Below are 18,350 nucleotides of genomic sequence, written 5' to 3'. Positions count from 1 at the left end.
TTTAGTCAAAGTGGTGACACGAACTTAACTCCTAAGAGCATCATCAGATCTTAAAAAAGGTTAAAACACGTGTTTAGCGTGTGTCTATTATTGACCCAGTCGGTCATGTTTTAACCCTTTTAAGGCCTGATAATGCTCTTAGAAGCCAAACACGTGTCACCACTTTGACTAATAAAATAAATTTTTTGAGACCGAGACTTTGTGATGTTGTCTTTTGATTTATATATGAAAAAGTTGATGATTATCATTACGAAAACTTCGGCAACCCTAAAATCCTTGGAGGGTAATGGAATGCCCAAATTTTGTAGGCTTTATAAGTGTTTCGCAGTACTAATTTTCTTGTAAGTATTTATTCTTATACATACTACTTTTTGTCAAAATATACATTAAAATATCGACCTCTCAAAGAAGCACTTGTGTAGGAATAAAATTTGCACATGGTAGTGAAGGGAAACCTAAATAGAATACTGGGAGCCGAGTAAAAGACCTCTTCAAGCTGCAGAAGGCAACAATGTGATGGACTTAAGGTAGTGACAACTTAAAGAAGTGGTAAAACCACTTTAATTCATATTAACACTGAAGTTTCTAGTACCACTAGGATTTATTAATAACAACGCATTGATTCCTAACACCCTTAACCGAAGACGAAACACTTGTGGAACTCTATGTTGAAGTAATCTAGCATCAGACCTGACACCATCCAAGTCAACAAGTTTAGGATATCCCCAAAACGATTTACATACTTGGTTATAAGAACCAAAGTAATTTAGCTTGCCAATCAACATATTATGACGACCATTATGTCACAATGCCTTATTGTAATCTACAAGTACAAGACTGGATACTTTTAACTGCTATTGTCGTTGTCAGAATTTAGTTGTGTGGACTGTATTTTGTTTTAAGGTAAGAGTTAGGATATGGTTTCCCTTTTTGGTTGAGAGAAAATCGAATACTCATTAGTGATGCACAATGGCTACCTTGCCTTGGTCGAAGTCAGGCTTGGTAGCGGTATCATCTCATCATTCACACATACTTTATGTAAAGTCTATCGGAAATTCTTTAATTACCAGCGCTCGATATTTTTAAAGTGGGTAGCTGTTTTACAAAACTGAATTGCAAGTGATGCAGAACTTATTCTGCTACTAAATTTGTTGATAAATTTGACCTGTATTGTTCAAGGTCAGCAAAGTTATCAACTCACAAAACAATGTGCGTATTTTCGCGGATATTAGATTTAAAATAAAAATACTTAATTATTAAGAAAAAACCATCCATTATTCCTTTAGTACTTTTATATTAGATATTAAAAAAAATAAACAAAAAATATATTCCAGGTTAAATAATCTTGGATCGATTTCCAACAAATATATTTCTTCGGAGACATCAGTATTCTATGACAGACCACTTAAATCATAAACTCTTACAATCCTCATTTCTCAAGGATTGTAAGATCCTTAGTTCATTCATAGTGCTAATCTTTGCAACCTTTTCAAGGGGCCTGAGATCGTTTGCAAAAAAAATTACAATTAGATTCCACAAAAGTAATAAAATCAATGCTCTTTCATCAACAGCTGCTTATTTTTTTTTATCACTTAGGGTACCAAATGGTGGCTTATTAAAAAAATAATTTAAGGTTTAAATTGTCTAAATCTAATAGCTCTCGACTGCCGATATGTCGATTGTAATATATGCATAGAGTCATAGTCAAGTTCTAATGTATCCAAATATTTCTATTTGACTTAACTGCACTGCTATAGCTGTGACTGTTTTACGCAGAAAAGTATTTTCAAAATGTTATATTTATATAGTAAACTAATAAATAAATAAAATATAAGTAAATTGATCGACTATAATCGTTTTTTATTTTACAAATAGAGTACATATAATATTTTACAATATTTGATAATAAATCTATCGTTTCTCAGAAAACTTTCTGTAGCAGGAGTGAACTTACGAAGAGTCTTTAACAAAATAAATCAGTATGCCTCATAATACATACAGTAGTGACCAAAAGTAGATAGACAAAGTATTATTTTCATATAATTGTTTAAAGATTCACCCACAGGTCCCCTAGATTTTAAATTATTGTTATTTGTAAGGCGGTCTGTATAAAGATACCAACAAATTTCAGTTAAATAGTATTATTTCAGTTATATAGTATTGCTTCTCTTTAACTCAAGTTGCAACATGCCACGCTGAATTAGATTCTCTCTTGATTTAAGACAACGCATTATTAGTGCATATCGCGTGGGTGATCGTCAAATTGATATTGCTCGTAGATTTGATGTTAAAAGAAAAGCTGTTTGGGCAATTATCAAAAGATATGAAAGGACAGGATCATTAGACCCAAAAAATAAATCTTGTCGACCAAAAAAAATGGACATTAGAGCTATACGCAAATTAAAACAAATTAGCCAGAATAACCCTTTCATGACTTCTCGTCAAATTCAGATAGAATTACAGGCTCTAGGGATTTGTAATGTGTCCTCATGGACTGTAAGACGAAGGTTGGTAGAAGAGAATCTATTTGCACGTAGGCCAACAAAAAAGCCATTCTGCTTTCAAAAAAGGATCGCTTAGCCCGATTGGAATTTGCCCGTCAGCATATACACTGGACAAAGCATGAATGGAATCGTGTTTGCTGGAGCGACGAATTGAAGTTTAATTTGTTTAATTCCGATAGAATTCAGTATGTTAGACGTCCTTCTGGCCAGCGTTTGAATTCCAAGTACACAAAACCCACATTTAAACATGGAGGTGGATCAGAGATGGTTTGGGATTTGCTTCTCAGGTTATGGAATGGGCTTGTTACATCGCATAGAGGACATAATGGACAGGTTTATGTACAGGGATATTCTCAGAGATGTTATGTTGCCCTATGTCGAAGACAATTTATTTTATATTTATTATATTTAATATTATTATACCCGAAACATTCCTCCAAAATTATGAAGCAATTTTTAGAAGAAGAAAAAATACCAGTTTTTATGGCCATCCCAGTCACCCGATCTTAATCCCATCGAAAATTTATGGAAAATTGTAGATCGTGATATTAGGGATATAAACTATTCAAATAAAGGTGAATTATTCGAACGGTTGCAACAGAAATGGAAAAATATTGGTTTTAAATTCATAGACAATCTTATTGAATCAATGCCACGTAGATGTCAGGCTGTAATAGACAATAATCGATATTTTACAAAATACTAATATTGTAGATGGTTTAGTTTGTAATTAAAAAAAAAATACTTCGAAAAAAAAGAGTATTGGTTATTTTTTAAATTTGTCTATCTACTTTTGGTATAATTTGTATATAATAAACATACATATATACTAAAATAAAATGTATAGATACCTGACTTTCTGCCACTTTAGTAAAATATGAAACTTTCAACAAAATTTCACAAAGAAACTCTCAAATATATTCTGTGGAGACAACTTTTTGTCTCTGTGTTATTTCGTAGGATTGTTTTTGACTTGAATGTGCTGAAAGTACGGCGCAAAGTGACAGCCGATCGTTCCAATGTAGTTGAATAAATAAATTCAAATAATTGAATATTCAAAAGAAAGTGGTGAACTGTATTTGTTTTTTGCTCCATTAGATTTCAATCATGGAAAGCAGCCTTGTGTGCAGAGAATTGTTTTAAAAAACATGAAGTAACCATAATTTACAACGACTCTAAGAAGGATACCAAGAAATATCGACGTTATTAAACGAGACCATCATCGAAAAAATGAAAATATTACTTTAAAGCTATAGTTAAAACTATCATAGTTTCAGTGACAATTTTGACGTTAACAAGGTTGGAATTTATTTCAATACAATGTCAAGAAATAATTCCTACTAATTTCCAATACATCTCTCCGTCCATAATTACAAAAGGAGTGATATAAATAATTACCCAATTTGTTCAAGAAGCAATTGTAATGATGAATTTGATGAACTGAAGATAAAAAATAGTTATCCGATATTTGAAGAATGTAACACTTCTTAAAAGCAGATGTTATTTTGCTATCTAGTAGTATCCTACCAGTTGATTTAATTGAAGTTTATGGAATAGAATATACTAAAATTATCAGGCAACGTTATGATGTTGCATCTATTGCAAGAATAGCTTGCGTGAAGTCTAAAATTGATTCAAGAAGATATTCATACTGTCTGTGCACTATTTCAACTATTGGCTTCATTTGATTGTAATAGCGCTTATCTCAAAAAAATGGTGTTTACTGTCTTTTCATCGTTCAAATTTCGAGTTTTTCACCAACGAAAGTTCGCAAAGATTATTCTGGTAGCAAAATACCTCATTACATCACTTAATTAAAACTTGAGGATCTGGTCATTTTAAGCACAACTCTGACAAAAAAAGCAAAAACTTGGTTAATGCAGAAGAGATAGTACTGGCTGATAAATTCTATAAAGGATAAGAATTTGTTATTTTCCTCCATTTTTTGTATGAATTGTTAAATGTATTGGAATCAGCAAACTAGATTCTCCAACACCGGGATGTTGGCTTTCGATCTGTGATAGACGTGATTGAAACAGTATTCTCATAATATCGAACAGGTGAATACTTTACTAAATTTATGAATCTACCTGAAGATACCCTAAAGTCTCTTAAAATCCAACCAATACCTGCAAGATGAGAACGTCAATGATTATCAAGTTTAAACGATTCAGTCGTCATGAAAACTCTTAGAGATAGAGCTCCGTTAACCTTATCATGTTAAAGTGACAGATTCGGTCCAAAATGAATTAAGGAAACGCTTTACTGAAAATTGCGAAATTCTAGTCATAATTTTTATAATATGTTCGATAGAAATCTCATAGAGCCACGGAAAAATTTAGGACTGATATCAGATGCCGAGTCTAAAGTTGTATTAAAGCCGTTGAAAAAAGACAATCTAGCAAACGCAGAGTGCAGCATTTTAATGATTTTGTTTTCATAAAAGAATGCATTTATTGACATCGTTCACCTGTTGAAATCTTGTGAAGTATTTGACAGCAGTATATCAGTCAACAAATGTGCTGTTTCTGCACTAGTCTGAATTGATGTTGTTAACCACATGTCCACGTCTAATGAAGGTATTCAAACAGACTAATAATGAAGTTACATAACCAAAAATATTTCACAATTTTTATTTTTAATAAATGATGATCAAAATTAACTTCTTCAAATAAAGTAATGCTAGTCTATACCTTCAATCTGTTTCATAGGTGTCACATTTGAACTGCCATACGTCCAATTCTCATTTCCTCCATAACTAAATTGGGAATGATACGAGACTGAGCTAGTGTCCATAGATGGACTAACACTAGAAACACTATTGTCTTTGTTGTGGACACTATATTGCGTTTGGTGCGGATGCATGTTGCTTTAAAACGATCTTGGATCGATTCTAGTAATCTGAAATAGAAAGATTTACGTCAATATCATTAAAATTATAACACATTTTAAAATTCCTTGGGTTAGGTCAAGAAATACACATCTCGTGAGAGTATCCGGCTCAATTAATAATTTAGAAAAGCAAGTAGTATAATATTGTCATGGAATGTGCAATGCGTTGTTGATAAGTCGAAGCCAACTGGCTTATAAATTCTCTACACATCTCGTGAGAGTATGATAACTGGAAATTAACAGCGACGACACGCTCACTTGGCGATCTTTTTGAAAATATTTAATCAACTCTCGGGAAATGTGGCGTCTAGAGTTTGATTTATGCGGATTTTGAACTACGATGGCCGGAGTTCGTTTTTTAACCCGTTAAGTTTGAAATAGATGTTACCGAGCTTTTAAAAGAGTTTTACTTTGGGAAGTAATATGTAAGAAGCTATTTGATTAGCGATCAGGTTGTTAAAACTGATTAATATGTGGTATAGTAACTAAGATTTGGGTGATACGTAGTTATTATTGCGTATAATAAATAGTACTAATAATAATAGGGGTGTTTCTATTTATAATTTATTTTTTCAGATATCTAGATGCCCACCCTTTTATCTAACCTACTTATCTGTACTACGCTTTTAAAATAGAAATAATATAATATAAAAATATCATATAATATAATAATAATATACAGGGTGTCAATTTGAAAAGGTACCACCCTCTATATTTCTGCCTCTGAATAAAATTTACAAATTTCCAAAAATAAATCAAATTTATTTGTGAGGGGGAAATTTTTTAGGTTAGTTTTCAATCAAATTGCAGCAGCCCCCTGGCGAGGGCGGACATAACCTCTAAAATCTTAAATGGGAGGTCGAGTGATACCTCATTTTAAAGGTCTTTTATTTGTCTTTTAAAAATACCACATAGTCGACCTTTTGATTAATAAGTTTGCGAAAAATCAAGCAAACATAATAGATATCCTCAACTAGAACCTGCGTGGTAATCACTTTAGTAACGGTTGACAAATGAGTTAAAAAGTTGTCAAAAAAACTCAAAAAAGTCAAGCGTTGTGCGCTTTTAAGTATTTTTTAAAAAATGGTGTTTAATCTTGATCAAAGAACGGAAATTAAAGAGTGGAAATTAGAAAGGGCCTAAGTGCCTTATTTCCGAAATTCAGTTTTTTTACATAGAAACGTTCTATGTGCCATGCTTTATGTCCTATTAAAGGTTCTAAGTGCCAAAATTACATTTTTACCTTTATAAGAGTCGTAAATGTAAATGTCGATAGTTTTATGTGCGCAAGCATTTTCCTTAGAAAGGTCCTAAGTATATTTATTACCTTAGTTATGTCTAGACATTTGCACATGTACGTTGTGTGGTAATTTCTTGATTTGAAATACATTATAATGGAAGAAACCCAAAGAAAAAAGAGAAGTAAAGGCAGTGATTCATTTAGAAGTGAACAGAGTCGTTTAGAAACAAGTGGAAAGTCATACAAAACTTATAAAAAGAAGATAGTATCTGAAAAGAACTATCCAGAACAGCAGGTATGGAATACAAACTTATTAGCTATTTTCGCGGAGATTATTCCGAACCGGTTCTTAACGCTAAGGCAGGAATTACACTAAAAAAATGGTATGTGTGTTGACGTTGGTTTGTGAATGTATTTGTAGGGTAGGCCTTAGTGTTTAGATCCGGTTCGGGATGATCTCCGCGAAAATAGCTACTGTTTTCTTTTCCGGTTATAACTTTGTTTATTTTTTTTGTAGATTACATGCAAATGTAAGTTCAGCTGCAAAGGTGTTACCCACGAAAGAAGACGTTCTCTTTTTGAAAAGTACCATGCACAAAATATGAAAACACAAAGCACTTGTCTAATGGGGCTTATAAGTGTTTGTGATGTTCAAAGAAGGCGACATGGTTCGTATGAGGATGAGCAAAATAGCAGACGTCAAGCAACAATATATTACTCCCTTCCTAATGGCCAAGGAAAATTTGAACGGGTATGTAAGAAAACGTTTCAGAATACATTCGGCGTTAACGATAAAAAAGTACGGGTCCTCATTGAAAAGAAGAAAATGGGTGAGACCTGTTATAATGATAAACGTACCAGACATGCTACTCCAAAATTTTCTGAAGCTGATCGTCTTCTGGTAAAAAATCATGTAAACATGATACCAAGGGAAGTTGGTAATTATTCAAGGGCCAAATCCGAAAAAGAATACCTTAGTCCTGACTTAAATATCCACCGACTGTTTAAAGCTTTTACGCAATTACACCCAGATTCGCCAGTCACATACAAATTTTATAGATCTGTTTTCATCAAGGATTTTCCCAACCTAAGTTTCCACAGACCACGAGTTGATACGTGTAGCACATGTGACAAACTAGAGTGTCAAATTAAAGCCAACATTAAGTCAAGTCAATCTGCAAAAGATCAGCTGGAAATCCATCATCGAAAGGCCGAAAGGGCAAGGGAGATATTAAAGCAAGATACGATTGAGTCTCAAGATCCCGAAAGCACAGAGTGTTGTTTATCCATGGATCTACAGCAGGTCATGTTTGTTCCATCATTGACACACAGCGACATGTTCTACCTGTCGCAGCTGTCCTGCTACAACTTAGGAGTTTATATTGGGGATACAAATGAGGCCTACATGTGTATGTGGCACAAGTGAGTAGCTTCTCGTGGAGCCAACGAAATTACATCATGTCTTTTATACATTGTTAATCGTGGATTGACCCTTAAGAAGCATTTGGTAATATGGTGTGATAATTGCGGGGGCCAAAATAAGAATAGAATTTTATTGTTTACATTGATCTTTTTGGTGGCCAATGGTGTTTTCCACACTATTGAACAGATATTTCTTGTAAGTGGCCATAGTTTTATGCCCTGCGAAAGAGATTTTGCTTTAGTGGAAAAACGGAAGAAAGTATCTAAAGCCCCTCAGACCTCCAAGCAATAGTAAAATCTGCAAGGTACGCTCCATCTTTTAATGTTGTTGACATGACTCCATGCGGCTTTTGGGACCTAAAACAAGAGGCGGATGAGTATATTAACACTACCAAGTTAAATATCAGTAAACCTACAGTAATAACGATCGAAGCTACGAATTCTACACTTATTAAGATAAAAACTTAATCTTCTGGACTCTCATTTCATAGGCTAATATATTGAAGCTGCCATCAGAAAGTAAGGTGTCGGAAAATAAAAAGGTATCTCTTCGAAGCATGATTCCTTATCTTCAAAATCCAGAACACCAACGTTTTTATAAACAGCTACTTCAGATTGAAGACAATGGTTTAGAACAAAAAAAGAAGTAAAATGTATTTTATGAATATTTCTATACTCAAAATCAGTTATGGCACTTCGGCCTTTTCCTAATTTTACTTGTTTAAACATTTTTATTTTGTAGTAAGAAGCTTAGTTTGCAAATTTTTGTTAAGAAGTAGGTCTTCCGTTTCAATTTAAATGCATAATTCTTAATAAAGCTTCACTTAAAAAAGTTCTCTGGCTTTTATTTAGTTTTTCTCTATTATCTCAAAACCTTTTTTTGGCACTTAAGCCCTTTCTAATTTCCGCTCTTCAATTATTCTTATTTACGAGGAAAGTCAAAGATGTGCAAGAAGAACGGCAGCATTGTTTAACGAAAGATATCCTAATAGTCAATTAAATCATAAATATGTTTTAAAATTAATTGCTAAGTTTATGGAAACTTAGCAATTAATTTTGCAATAGCTTTGTGATGACGATTTTGTTAAAAGAAGTGAGTTTTGTGAAATAATGACTAATTTTATAAACGAAAACCCAACTATTGTACAAAATATTTGCTTTACTGATTCATTAGTGTTCATTTTTTTTCATGGAAATGTCAACAAACAAAATTGTCGCTACTGGAGTAATGAAAATCCGCGAATTTTTAGAGAAGGTCACAGATCTAGAGAAGATAAATGTTTTAGCTGGTATTCTTGTAAATTCTATTACAGGACTAATATTTATTAAAGAAAATCTAACCGGTGAACTCTACCTTAATCTGCTGGAAGAATCACACACAATAGATCTCTTAATAACATCTAGCTTAGAAAATCAAACTGATGTAGCGGGTAATATGATTTTGCAAGAAAATTTATTACACTTCCAACAATATGGAGCTCCACCACACTATTTTCTTCCGGTTAGAGAGTGGTTAAATGATAGATTTCCTGGTAAATGGATTGGTCGATGCGGTGCAATTGAATGGCCACCACGATCATCCGATTTATCACCTTTAGATTTTTTTATGGGGATATTTATTAATTATCAATGTTTTTTTAAAACACAACCTAATAGTGATTTGGAAGATTTAAAAATAATAATCACAGCCGCGTGTAGAGAAATCCAGGCAGAAGTTTTTCAAAATGTTAGAAAGGAGTTTGAGAGCAGACTTTATTACTGTTTGGAAAAGAATGGACAACATTTTAAACATTTTATAAATTAAGTAAGTTTTTATTACTTTTTTATGTTCTATTTCATTACAATAGTTATTACTTAAAAAAATAAATATCTTTATGGTCTTAATTTAATTAATAATTTTGAAATTTTATACAGCGGCAGAAATTTAACGGGCGGTACTTTTTCAAATTGATACCCTGTATTAATTGTAAAGAATACATTAACTGAGAAAAAATCTGATAGCTTATTGGTCTTCACAAGAAACAAATAAAATATATTATAAAACAAAAAGGTCAATATAGTATATTATAGGTACGTATGTATGTTATAATAGTTTGATAGTACCAATGTTTAATGTACTAAAAAGAAATACTATTGGTATTTCTAAAATGGTAAACGCTAGAAGGTGAGCTAACCTAGAGAAAAGACTTCATTTTTGATACTCATTTAATATAATTCACTGCAATAAACAAAATGAGATGAGACGAGTATCATTTCGATGAATTTTTAATAGTACTAAAAAGCTAGTTACACCATTAAATTAGTGTAAAAAAATTAATAGAGTAAGAGTAGCATGTTGGTGATATGAGTTTTAGTAAACAATAATAATAAATAAACAAAATTTTGAATTAGTGGGACAAAATTAGCTAAAAATTAATATTATGTCTTAACTTATTTCGATTTTTGAAAAGTTGAAAAAATGAAAAAAATTTTTAATTTTACCATCGAATTAGTGGGTTCAAGTGAGCTGACAATGACTACCATGTTGATAATTTTATTTTGATTAAAAAAAAAAGGATTTTGATTTTAGAAAATAATGGGACTAAAAATCTGACCGAATTATTAAATTAGTGAGAAAAAAAAATTGAAAAAGCCTTCCATGTCAATAAATTAATTTTTATTCTTAAAAAAGCTTTTTATTATGTATCGCAAAACTTTATAGAACATCAGCCCTCTTTATCTTACACATTTGTTGTTGTCATAAATCTACCTTTTATAGAGCATTACAACGCTATTGTAAGTTCATGGATTCGAAAGAATTCTTACCGTTCTACCCATCATATCTCAAAGCGCACTGTTTTAAAAATTGGATAGTTAATAATTTATTTATTTTAGAGCCTTCAATTAAAATTGAGTAGGAGTACTAATACAGCAGCAAAATGGTGTTGAAAAATTAATAATTTTATATCAATTCTTAGTCGTCATAATTTGTATAACCCAATTAGCAAATCAATATCTGGCAGTACTTAAATCAAATATTTCCAAGTCGATGGATAGGCAGATGAGGCTCAATAGAATGGCTGGCATGATCCCTGATCAGACCTCTAGGCTTTTCCTAATAGGGATATTTAAAAAATTTTGTACATAAAATTAAGACCATCGACTTAGAAAAAATATGTTTTATTGAAATGTTTTATTTAAATAATATACCAATGAGAATACATTCCTATGCTAGTTATTTGTCATTTAATTCAATCAGTATGCCAACCAAATAGTACAAGTTTATTCCCTTTGCTTGACATACAAACTTGATATGTAGGGTGGTCCAATAATTGCAATGAGTGAAGTGGTGGGAATTTGTTGAACATTTTAAAATAGTCAATGATGGTGTTCTCAGTTGCAGAAAGGTAGAAATGATTGAGCTTCTTTTCGAAAACAATGAAAGCGCCTTAGCGTACGTGCAAAAAATAGAAGTTGTTAACACGGTGGAAAATGAAGCCGTATCTGTACGGAAGTCGCTAAGAATAACTCAACGTTCTCCTGCTGTAAAAGTCAGAAAACAATACCGCCCAAAAAAGGGATTTTAAGACGTGATGAACCTTAAATTGGCAAAGTGTGTGTCAATTGGTTTCCCATTCTCGTACCGTTATTAAGATACTAAACCAAACATAAAGAACAGCGTCTCTCAGTATAGCAGGAGCGACGTCAACAACTGCTGCCTTAGAAACCACCTTTAGATATAAAATAATATCAAAAGCACAAGGGCTACTGTCGAATGGTGCAACGATCATAATGTAAGTTGAACATAATGCCCTATTCGACAAGATACAATAGCTTAGACGTAGGGCACTAACCAAGGCCACATATGGACAAAACCAAGGCCACACAGTCAGACAAATCCTTTGTAATTAAGGAGGGAAAGGGACAACTGAGAAGTTACCCGACTTAGGCAAGGCGGCTCACTGTATGTATTTACACATGCGATCAAACATCTAGAGGATGAACAAAAGGGTAGGCAACTCACGCTGAATCTGAGCCTGGAAGCAATAAACTCACAGGCAAACATAATAGGTATTTAGACCTATGTCCTACTGATGGGAAAAGGGGTGCCAAGGCGTCAAAGCTTCGCAATCAGTACAGGCAGCAATAATCGCTTTAGGCTAGTTTAAGACTAGGTCAAAGACTGCACAAAAGTGCCAGGAGGATCTCGTGGATAAAAAGCAAAATAGACGAGAGCAATAGACTCATATTTCCAGACCCAACATGCTATATCAGCGATAAAACCCGAAAAGGGGATATCAGACACTAGTTAGAACTTGAACATAAAAACTACTGGGAACAACTGCCAGAGCTGAAAGTCTCCAAACAGTTTGGGCAGCTCGCCCTTCAAGAAGGGTGAGAACACACTGAGCCACTCCAGGCAACAGATATGAAAGGTAGCAGAGCTGCTCACAGACCATGCACCCTACCAGACAGCTACATAGACTCAAGAAAGTAGATACACTGTTATGTAAAGGTTCAGAGAAAGAGGTAAGAAACCACTCTTTACATTCAACCAGACCAGAGCAACGGTCCTGGACGAAGCAATACTAGACGTCCTAGAAACAACAGAACTGAACATGTCGGAGTACATCTGAGTAAATGGAGTAAGATTGCAACAAAGCAGACTGCAGTGCAGAAAATCAACTGGTACCAATGGATAACCGGGCTCCGAGTCCAACACTACTGGGAGTTCAAGAACTACCGGTCATGAAGAATTTCGTCTGTGACAAAAAAGACTCTTGCGCATTCACTGATTGACTGGAAAAATGAAGTAAAAGACGAGATGCAATAAGTTTCATCAGATATTAGTTAAGACAACGTAAGTCAGATTAGAATTAAATTGCCTGTACTGCTCCTTGGGCCTCGGCAAGAAGATATGTACCATGCAGATGAAAATTTCCTTTTCTGCTGAGCTTTACCGCATAAAACTCTCGTCTTTAGGTCTGACAAATACAGCAATGGAAAATTTTCAAGAACATCACAAAGCAGTTTTATCCAAAGAAGGTCTTACAATTTATTTATAATTACAACTGCCGAAAAAATTGGTGATGAAAGTGGTCCGTCCCAAAAATGTAACAGTGAGAGGCTTGCCGGTATTCTGCAAGTCTAATAAAAAAGCGTGGATACAAGACATTATGAATTAGTGGTTGCCTAATTTTGATAAAAGAATGAGTAGGTTAAAACTAAAAATTTTATTAGTTTTGTGAGGTAAAGTTACAAAAAATTAAAAGTTTTTTTGTTAAGTAGTAATACTACCTCAATGTGTTAACGTTTAGACCAGGTATCATAAAAAAATGTAAATTCTATTATCGAGGGTTAATATTGAAGCACATTTTATCAAAAATGGATTAAGCAAGAAACTGGTTTAGAATAAACGAAGTCCATAATTGTTTTAGCAGCTTAAAGCTGCTTGTGATAAAGTTTCGTCAGCAACTACAACAACCATGCAAAATTTTTTTTAAAACGCTTGCTTCACAAAAATAAAAGTGATCTACATTATTCAATTAACATCGGAAAGACTATATATGCCTTTATCTACAATAATTCCAATGAAAAGGTATGCCTCAGAAATGTACATAACAGAGGAAAACCTTAATAGTTATATTGGAATTGATGGTATTGCAGCAACGAAAGAAATAAGTTTAAACCTTGACGACGCTATTGGTAATATGACGGACTATGATCCTGTCATAGAAGATAGCGATGTTGAGCTTGGCGCAGATGATAGCACCAACACTGCGTATAGTATGGCTATGAAAATAATTACTGATTAAAAAAGTTGTGTAAAAGACGACTACATTGGATTCTTATAGCACAAAAATTTAGATCGTTTTCAATCCAGTCTCCTTAAGCAAGAGATTCAAATTATGGGTTAATAGAGTATCTTAGAATATAAATAGTAAGTAACTTTGATACATATATGTATATTGGCTGATACTTATTCGAATAAATATCTATGTTTGTACTTAAATTTTATAGTTTTAAGCAGGCACCTCAACTAACAGATATAGTAAAACCGTCGCTCATAAGAAGTTTAATTGTAGTATAAATATAAAAGTAATACTCACACAGTACATTCCCGATAAGGAATTACTGTTAGGAATGTCAATATTTCCAATATTTCTTAATTATTGTTTCTTGCTCCCCAATCAACTAGTATAATATCAAATGTTTGAAATATTTTTAGTACATCTTACTAAAGCAAAGAGCTTTAATACATCTACAACCTGTAATTTCTTCTTAACAATATTTATTAAAACTTAATTTTTTTGATTAATTGTCTTGGCCCAAGCTTATATTAAATTTATTCTTAGCATTTAAGAAATTCAATACTCAACCACTTATATTGAGTTAAATAAAAATTAAATATTTTCACTTCTTTACGATACTTTCCAAACCCAATGCCTATTTCTTGACCTTACTCTTAACTGAGATCATTTCTTTAAAAAGCCAACCATAAATCATTATATATTATCCACCGTTTTACATACCATTAAAATAGTGTCCACAATACAAATCACCAGAACTATTAATTATTAAGCATAAAAATTGAACGGCGATGCACGGCGCGAAAAACAAATGACCAAGTTGACACGCACTTTTCCACACCAGCACTTCCACCCCGTGTACGTAAAGTCAACTTATCCTACGACTCAAACACCCGCTGCTCGCGATTTCCACTTTTAATGAAGTTTGATGACTGACTGAGGGTTTTCACACATGCTGTCAGCGTTGGCCATGACAGAGTTCCTTCTGGAACGAAGAGTTTTTTTTTTAATTTTTCTTAGACCCCACCCCCTAATCCCTCCTTCTCCCACTTATTGTACTTAAGTAACTCTGTTCCAAATCCCGTCTCGTTTCCACTCGTTCCAGGGTATCGGGCACGCATCCGTGTCTCAGTCAAATGGTATTTTAGGAGTCTGGGTGTGGCTAGGGATCTTTCAACGAGATGGATTGGGTGAGAGGCGGGTTTCAGATTGAAGTGCAGGTAGCGAGAGGATTTTTGACGGGATGCCAGTAGTTTGGGATAATTTTGACTGACATATGATGTAATTTTTTTTTGTAGGATGCACAGGTGAGAATTTTGGCGGATTTTAGTGCGTGGAAAACAGGACAAGGTGAACTATATTCAATTGGCATATGGCAGTTTGCAATGACTTAAAGTAATAATATTTAAATGCATGATGCAAGTGTGTAAAAATTATCGTAACTTGGAACTAAAACCATTTGTTTTGGACAGCTGTGTCATATTGTTGAATATTAGCTTAAAATGCAGCCCCATAAATCACTCACATATGCAACATAATAGTGTAGAAAATATTATAAATAAAAAGTCTACGAATTATCAAAAACTAAAAAACTATTGGCAGATCAAGACTGGACAATAATTAAAAGCATTAATGACCCTGAAGCAGAACAATGACAACTTTCTCGGAAGTTTTTACTAAACATGTAAACTGTTCAGAAAATATTAATGTGTTCAAAACAATTAAAAATTTGATAACAAATGGTATTATCTTTTCAATTAGACATAGAGGCAAATTTAAAAGAAAACTGATCAATAACTACAATACAGAAGTTCAAAATGAGTTAACTAAAATAATAGAAAAACAAAAAAGAACCTTTTATAAAAACCAAAATTAACAAAGCAAAAAAATTATGTGAAGAAGATGTATGAAATTATAAGAGACGACACTAATGAACAAACTTTCGATAAGTTTACAAATATTCCAAAACCCAACAATATCCTATGTCTTCAAAAAACTTATAGTCGATCTATGTTTTTATCTCCGGTTATTAAAAATGAATAAAAATGAACTAATTAAACATATTCAAAATCTGAAATCTCCCCTATTCACAAATTAGGACCTAAAAATGCTATAGGCAATTACTGTCGAATTACGCAAATTACATGTTTTGCTAAAATTTTCGAGAAGAGTTTAAAAGATCGATTATTAGACTTCCTAAATAGGCCTAATATTATATCAAATTAACACTAGGGGTTTTTACTAGGTCGTAGTACTACAGATGCTTTACGCGAACTCTCTTCTGATATCACTATAGCCATTTGAACAATAACAGAAAATGTCCTCGTGTTTTTATTGACCTGGCTAAGGCCTTCGATACGGTACCACATACGTTCGACACAAGTTCTAAATCAGTATGAAATAAGGAGAAGCGCAATGACACTTGCCTGAAATTATTTATATAATATTATAAGAATGAAAAATTATTTATAAAATAGAGGATAATTTTTTAAGGTCAATAATATATTAAGCAATGGCGAAATTATAAAAATAGGAGTGCAACAAGGTACTGTAATTGTCCCAATTTTGTTTATAAATTACCCAAATTCTCTTCTTGATATTAAACTAATAAATGGAACCAATATTTCATATGCAGATGACTGCCTTACTTTTTAATGGTTCGAGTTGGGATCAAACAAAACAGTATGTTATAGAAGGCCTGAATGAAGTAAAAAACTGGTTGGAAACTTATAAATTAAGCCTGAATGTAGCAAAAAAAAATTGCATTGCCTTTTCTGAGGTATACAGACCACATTATTCATATGTTTCAATTGAACGTAATTATCGAATAAAGAAAGTTTTACAGACTAAATATCTTCAAATTTGATCAAAATCTTAAATGACATATATATACTGAATATCTATCAAATAGGCCTAAAAAGTTAATTTATAAATTTGATAATATCAGAACATTTTTAAATTTAAAAGAACTTATTATTATTTATAAAACCTTTAGTGGGTCAATTTTGAGATACTGCATTTTGGTTTAAGGAGGCTTACACAATAATTCATTGCATAAAAAATAAATATTGTACATAAGTATATTTTAACCCTTTCGCGCTTTGTGGTTCACCGAGATACCACCTAAAACATTATGGGTTAGTATCGCCATCTAACGAAAAAAAATACACGGCTTGATTCGGACGCCACTCAATTTTATGTTTTACAATTAAATTTTAAAAGTTTGTGTTTCTTCTGATTTTTTTTTTAAATAGCTGGTAAGTGATATTTAGTAATTGTCTATAGTAGCATGCTTATTATTGCAGTTATAATAAAATATATTAGTGGGTATGTGTTTTTGGTAAAAATCAAGTGGTGTCAAATAAAACCACAAAGCCGTCAACATAAAGTGGAGCTAAAATCGTGTTTTATTCTATGATTTTACGAACTAAAATGTCACCTTTTATTCCTTATGAAATAAAATAAATTACATGTGAGGTTCTGTAATATTTTTATGATTAAGATGGTGAGAAGGAAACCATTTGTCCTTGTCCAGAATTCATCCTACTTGTCATTAAAGATTACAATAGTAATACGGAATTTGTAGATAAAGCGGACAAGCTCAAAACTATATACAGGGTGTTTCAAAATTCACTACATATATTTTAAGGGCGTATTCCTGAGGTCAAAATAAGACTTTTTTTTCCTATAAATATGGGTCCTAAAATGCACCCCCTTCAAGCTACAGACATCGCAAGAAGTGTAAAAAAATCGATTTTTTAAAACTGTGTCTACAGTTTTACATTAAATTTAACAAAATTTGGAATACTCCCGTTATTTTAGGCGGTCTATTTACTTTTTATCTTAGAAAAGGCGTAAAACTAATTTTAAGGGGTAAACTGAGGAAGTGCACACTTTTGACGGCCAAAATTTTATGTACGCATACATTTTTTTAAAAATTAAGCTACACCAGAATATGGGCCATACAAAAATCTAAATTTTATGTCTCTTGCATTTTTTTGATAATACGAATAGTTTTTGAGAAAATCACCGATTAATAAAAGGCTACCAATAACGTAATATTTAAAATTTAAACAGATAATATATTAAGCAGTAGGCTCTGACTATTTGTTTTAGGACATTTTTTAAGCGGCACAACATTTAACAATAAATAGGTAGACTGGTTTTGCTATTGTTGAAACTTTGTTATTGAGGTTTTTTCAATAAATTGATGAACAATTATTTACATTAAAGAATGGCGGTTTATAAAAATACAAAAATTGGTTGAAAAATTATTTAACATTTATTAACATAATAATTAATTATTTTTTAAATAAACAATAAACTTCTGAGAAACAATTTTTTTTTTTTAAAAGTGCTTGAAATGCGCACCCCCCGCTGCAATACAAGCCTCCATTCGTCTTCTCATAGATTGTCTTACTCGCTCTAAAATTCCGGGAGTATTTCTTATTGTTTCAAAGGCATCAATAATTCTTTGCCTTAGGACCTCGAGCGAAGGCACTT

The 18,350-nt window shown here is 32.6% G+C and overlaps 1 protein-coding gene across 1 annotated transcript in view; it reads right to left on the bottom strand.

Annotated features, from left to right (window-relative positions):
- The window catches only part of LOC126738509 (T-box transcription factor TBX1-like), a 57,677-nt gene extending 42,482 nt beyond the window's left edge, over positions 1-15,195 (bottom strand). Inside the window, exons 1-2 of the mRNA XM_050443880.1 lie at positions 14,571-15,195; positions 5,198-5,405 (exon numbers count right to left, since the gene is read on the bottom strand). Coding sequence (XP_050299837.1) covers positions 5,198-5,369 — 172 coding nt within the window. The 5' untranslated portion in view covers positions 5,370-5,405; positions 14,571-15,195. The remainder of the gene's footprint in view (positions 1-5,197; positions 5,406-14,570) is intronic.
- Between the last annotated feature and the right edge of the window lie 3,155 nt (positions 15,196-18,350).

Source organism: Anthonomus grandis, chromosome 7 (genome assembly GCF_022605725.1).
Source record: "Anthonomus grandis grandis chromosome 7, icAntGran1.3, whole genome shotgun sequence".
In the NCBI taxonomy this organism is placed as follows: domain Eukaryota; kingdom Metazoa; phylum Arthropoda; class Insecta; order Coleoptera; family Curculionidae; genus Anthonomus; species Anthonomus grandis.
The sequence above is the reverse complement of the archived record's forward strand: the minus strand, read 5'-3'. Positions and strand labels throughout refer to the sequence as shown.